The sequence below is a fragment of the Aquarana catesbeiana genome, linkage group LG09 (genome assembly GCF_042186555.1).
Source record: "Aquarana catesbeiana isolate 2022-GZ linkage group LG09, ASM4218655v1, whole genome shotgun sequence".
Classification (NCBI taxonomy): domain Eukaryota; kingdom Metazoa; phylum Chordata; class Amphibia; order Anura; family Ranidae; genus Aquarana; species Aquarana catesbeiana.
Genome location: NC_133332.1, coordinates 240106493 through 240112492, shown reverse-complemented (window position 1 = coordinate 240112492; position 6000 = coordinate 240106493). Strand labels below are relative to the sequence as shown.

The 6000-nt window shown below is 47.6% G+C and overlaps 1 protein-coding gene across 1 annotated transcript in view; it reads left to right on the top strand.

The window, feature by feature from the left end:
• Positions 1–6000, top strand: part of NDUFB11 (NADH:ubiquinone oxidoreductase subunit B11) — a 32119-nt gene continuing 26119 nt past the window's right edge. The window contains exon 1 of the mRNA XM_073600015.1: positions 1–286. Within this exon, the coding sequence (XP_073456116.1) occupies positions 86–286 (201 nt within the window). The 5' untranslated portion in view covers positions 1–85. The remainder of the gene's footprint in view (positions 287–6000) is intronic.

Here is a 6000-nt window from a genome sequence, read left to right as displayed (position 1 = left end):
CTGCCCTCTTCCTGACTGGCTAAGAGGTGGAGAGAAGGCGGCCTGGTCCCGTGTCTAACGTGAGTACGCTCAGGCAGCGGAAAATATGGCGATGTCCTTGTGTGTGAGGGCGCTGCGCCTCACCCGGGCCGCCCGGCCGCTGCTGAGGGGATCCGCCGCCCTCACCCGCTCCGTGCACACCGCACCCCGACCGTCCGCCGCCTCCTCCTCCGTCACCGCCGAACACCAACATACGGGGGGACCCGAGGAGGAGCATGAGGAGGAGGTGAACAACATGTTCCTGAAGGTGAGTCAGAGAGGAGGAGGAGGAGGAGGGGTATTATTATTCTGTATGGGGGGGGGGGGGGAGGAGGGGTATTATTATTCTGTATGGAGGAAGGAGGAGGGGTATTATTATTCTGTATGGAGGGGGGAGGAGGAGGGGTATTATTATTCTGTATGGAGGGGGGGGGGAGGGGTATTATTATTCTGTATGGAGGGGGGAGGAGGGGTATTATTATTCTGTATGGAGGGGGGAGGAGGAGGGGTATTATTATTCTGTATGGAGGGGGGAGGAGGGGTATTATTATTCTGTATGGAGGGGGGGAGGAGGGGTATTATTATTCTGTATGGGGGGGGGGGAGGAGGGGTATTATTATTCTGTATGGGGGGGGGGTATTATTATTCTGTATGGGGGGGGGTATTATTATTCTGTATGGGGGGGGGTATTATTATTCTGTATGGGGGGGGTATTATTATTCTGTATGGGGGGGGTATTATTATTCTGTATGGGGGGGGGGTATTATTATTCTGTATGGGGGGGGGGTATTATTATTCTGTATGGGGGGGTATTATTATTCTGTATGGGGGGGTATTATTATTCTGGAGGGGGGGGAGGAGGGGTATTATTATTCTGTATGGAGGGGGGGGAGGAGGGGTATTATTATTCTGTATGGGGGGGGGGAGGAGGGGTATTATTATTCTGTATGGGGGGGGGGAGGAGGGGTATTATTATTCTGTATGGGGGGGGGGAGGAGGGGTATTATTATTCTGTATGGGGGGGGGGAGGAGGGGTATTATTATTCTGTATGGGGGGGGGAGGAGGGGTATTATTATTCTGTATGGGGGGGGGGAGGAGGGGTATTATTATTCTGTATGGGGGGGGGGAGGAGGGGTATTATTATTCTGTATGGGGGGGGGGAGGAGGGGTATTATTATTCTGTATGGGGGGGGGGAGGAGGGGTATTATTATTCTGTATGGGGGGGGGGAGGAGGGGTATTATTATTCTGTATGGGGGGGGGGAGGAGGGGTATTATTATTCTGTATGGGGGGGGGGAGGAGGGGTATTATTATTCTGTATGGGGGGGGGGGGGAGGGGTATTATTATTCTGTATGGGGGGGGGGGGAGGGGTATTATTATTCTGTATGGGGGGGGAGGAGGGGTATTATTATTCTGTATGGGGGGGGGAGGAGGGGTATTATTATTCTGTATGGGGGGGGGGGGAGGAGGGGTATTATTATTCTGTATGGGGGGGGGGTATTATTATTCTGTATGGGGGGGGGGAGGGGGGGTATTATTATTCTGTATGGAGGAGGGGTATTATTATTCTGTATGGAGGGGGGGGAGAAGGGGTATTATTATTCTGTATGGAGGGGGGGGAGAAGGGGTATTATTATTCTGTATGGAGGGGGGGAGGAGGGGTATTATTATTCTGTATGGAGGGGGGGGAGGAGGGGTATTATTATTCTGTATGGGGGGGTATAGAGTCTTCCACACAACACTGAGAAGTCAATTTTTCTGTATGAAGAGGAAGAATCATTAAAGGAGTTCTCTGACCACAGCATACACTTCCATATTATAACATCAGATTGTAATAATAATAAAACAATAGATATATTTGATCCAATATGAGATTACATGAAAAAAATCTCCTTTCATGTTGTGAGTTCTGTCTGTCTGCTGATCATCTCTTCCCACAACTTCCTGGATTCCCAGCATGCTTTGCAGCTTCTCCTCTGCTGTTTACTTTCCATTTCTAAGGACTACACATCCCATGGTACCTTGCTGCCTGCAAGCAGTGATTCCTGTACTGAATCCGCCTCCTGAAACTCATATCAGCACCTCTGTAGATCAGAAGGCAAACCCTAGACGCCAGGTTGCCATGGCGATCAGACATTTTGACCTGGTGCCTTGGCTGCCGCCCGAATGCTCCCTACGCCATCGGCGGGCCCAGGACCAGCATATTGGGTGCCACTATGTAGAGGGGAGGGAGGAGAGAAAACACATGGCTGCTCTCCTTCTCTTCTAGTTGTTGACCCCAAAGTGGGGTAATTTCTGGTTCCCTATTGACAGTTTCTCCGGCCATCAAGGCCAGGAAAGAATGTAATGCAGTGTGATGTGCATTACATTCAGTGGAGCGCAGGGGAGACATGGGGTGGTTTTTTAGACCCTGCATGTCTTATTAAAGAGAACCTGTCCCCCCAAAAAATCATCGCTTAGGGAGTCCCCTATGTGATAGGGGGAAAAAAGTCAAGTAAAAAAAAAAAAACTTTTTTAAAAATGTAAGTGATTGTAAAGGTTCGTGTGTTTTTTTTTTTTTTTTTTTTTTTTTTTTTTTTTTTTTTTTTAATAACAAACATCATATTTACCCGGCCCCGATCCTTCTTTTCTTTCAACCGGCAGCGCTCCTCCTCTTCGAGTGCCCCCACGGAGAGCCACATTCCATGGGGGCACTCCCCAGTCTTGCCGCTGCGTCTATTGACACAGACAGCAGGACTCGGCCCCGTCCCAGTCACACGGGTCAATGGCTCCTGCTATCTATCCAATGAGACAGTGGCTGGGGCTGCTGGGCTCATGCCCGTTGCAGATAGATCGGGTTCAGGTAAGAAAAAGGGGGGGCTCTAGGAGGCAAAAAATGGAGGTCCCCCACAAATGTAAATACATGCTGAAGGACGCCTACACAAATTTAAACACTTGAAGTCCTTTTCTGAAACTTTTTGTTTAAGGCTGGCTTTACATCACTGTGTGGAGCAAGTAACAGCAGGGCTCCGGTGTGTCCCTGTTCACCATTTCAGGTCTGATTTCAGTCCGAATTTTGGGCTAAATTTGGACCTGAAATGGACCAGAAGACGCACGGAACTCCTGTGCAATTCACTCCGCAGCCGTCCCGGAGCTGTGTGAACCGGCTCCATAGAGAGCTGAACACAGGCTCCTGACATGGAAATCGGATGCAGAGAAATCCACATTCACTTCACAATAGTGTGAACCCAGCCCAAAAGTTGAAATCAGAATTTTTTTGCTAGAAAATTACTTAGAACCCCCAAATATTATATATATATTTTCTAGCAGAGACCCTATAGGTCAGTGGTTCTCAACTCCTGTCCTCAGGACCCTCTAACAGGCCAGGTTTGGAAGATAACTGAAATACATCACAGGTGATATCATTTGCTGCTCAGTGATTGCAGTATTCTAGTCTGCATCTCCCCAAGGTAATACTTCAAATCTGGCCTGTTAGTGGGTCCTGAGGACAGGTGTTGAGAACCATTACCATGGAAAGAGAATAAAATGGCGATCGTTGCAAAATTTTATGTCACACGGTATTTGCGCAGCAGTCATTCAAACACATTTTTTGGGGGGGAAACATAAACTTAAATTTAAAAAAAAAAAAAAACACAATATTTACCCAACCTTTTTTTGTGTGTGAAAGATGTTACGATGAGTAAATGGGTACCTAACAACATGTCGTGCTTTAAAATTGCACACACTCGTGGAACAGTGGCGGTGCGTCCATACAGGCGCTGCGCCCTCTTTCCAGCCACCCCCTCTATCACCAATAGATTCATGCATTGCATCAATCTATCCATGGCCGCCGCTGCCACCCCCTATTCGTGGACTGGCCTTAATTTACGGTACTTACAAATCTCAGAGGAGGTCTTGTGCTAGAATTTTTGCTCTTGCTCTAACATTCGCGGCAATACCTCACATGTCGGGTTTGAAAAAATTACCACTATTTTATTCTCTAGGGTGTCTGCTTTCAGAAAATATATAATATTTGGGGGTTTATGTAATCTTCAGGCCTAAAATCATTATTTAAACATGTGCAAAAAAGGGCTCTGGCTGTGAAAGAGTTAAAGGATAAGTTCACCTTCGGGAACATGTTGCATGTTCCACCCATAAGCTTTTGTTAGTAAAAAAAAAACTGTCTCCTAACTTTTTTTTTTTTTTAGCTGGCTCCCAGATTCCAAGCAAATTTGTCAAGCCCTGATATATCCAATGGTACCTTGCTGCCTTCAAGCGGTGCTTCCTGTACTGACTCCGCCTCCTGAAGCTCCTCCTCCCCATGTGTAGTTCAGTAGGCAGGCTCTGTGAAATGTGTGACACAGCAGTGCTACTCACAGGACATAGTGACTATGGATCACAAAATACAAGGAAGTAAATGTGTGGATCTTCACAAAGAAAAGGTGGCCATAAATGGATCAAAATCCAGCCTGTTCAGCAGGGATCAGCTGAATTTCTGCGGCCACTTCAGTGGAACAGAGGTCCATCTACTAATTGTCTTCTGTTTAACCACCCCTTTCGGATAAAAGCTGCTCGATCCAATGAAGCCATTACATACAATACCTAAGTGCTACTGCTGGTAGACATTGGTGTGCAGCTCTGGCTTAATTTATTGGGTGCTTACTCATGAGTGGAGATGAGTTCTGGAGTGAGAGAAATACCAGCCCTGAAGTGGTTGTAAAGGCAGAAGGTTTTTTTATCCTAATGCATTCTGTGCATTAAGATAAAAATCCTGTGTGCAGCAGCCGCCCTCCAGCACACATAATACTTACCTGAGCCCAGTCTTCCTCCAGCGATGTCCACAAGTTCCTCGGGCATCTGAGACTCTCCTCCTGATTGGCTGAGACACAGCAGTGGCATCCTTTTTCTCCCGCTGCTGTCATTAAATGTCAGTTAGCCAATCAGGAGAGAAGGGGGCGGGGGTGGGACTTGGTGTCGGAATGGACCCAGGGAGCTGTGACTCAGCTTGGGTGCCCCCATAGCAAACTGCTTGCTGTGGGGGCACTCAACAGGAGGGAGGGGCCAGAATCACAGAAGAGGGACCTGAGAAAAGGAGGATCTGGGCTGCTCTGTGCGAATGCACTGCACAGAGGAGGTAAGTATACCATGTTTGTTATTTTTATAGGAAAAAAATTAGACAATAGAGCTGCACAATTAATCGTTAAAAGATCACGATCTCGATTCACCCCCTCTGAAGATCTGTGTTGTGGAGTGTCTCGATTCTTTCATGTTACAAGTATAGAGTTCTCTGCTTACTCAAATTAAAGTGAATGTAAACCCAATTCATCCTTTCTAAACTACTGCCATAGGGGTTATCTATAAGGATATATATGCCTCCTGCATGTATCTTTACCTGTCAAATGTCTCCCCTCTGTCTGTTATTAGGCTGGGTTCACACTGCTGCGGTGGCAGACATCGCATGTGATTCGCAGTGCACTGCTGTTCACATCACATGCGATGTCTGTGCTGTGCGATATACCAGCCATACAGATAGTATGGCTGATATCGCACTGCATTCGGTCCAAACTCGCACAGGACCCTTTTTTTTGTTCGGACCAAAATCGAATCGCATGGGTGTTCACACCTATGCGATCCGAAAATGTCCGAATTGTCAGTTCGCATTGCGATATGCGGGCTGAACTGGGGGTGTCATTAACATTGTATGACACTCCCCAGCAGTTCGCATATGGCAGTGTGAACTGCCGTGCGAGTTGGTGCGATGTGGGAACCCGCAGTAAATTCGCTGCGTTCCCGCACCGCAGCAGTGTGAACCCAGCCTTAGACCCGAAAAACTGCAGATTCTGTGGGTGGGTCTGTTGTCTGGAGCTCGGTGGGTGGAGTCGTGATGTCAGTAGACTCCCCGCCCACCTCTACACTCCCCTTGTCAATATGCATTTTCTCCTGTGTATTTCTAACACTGAACTTCTGCTATGATCTCTAACATCCAGTGAAAAGACAGGAA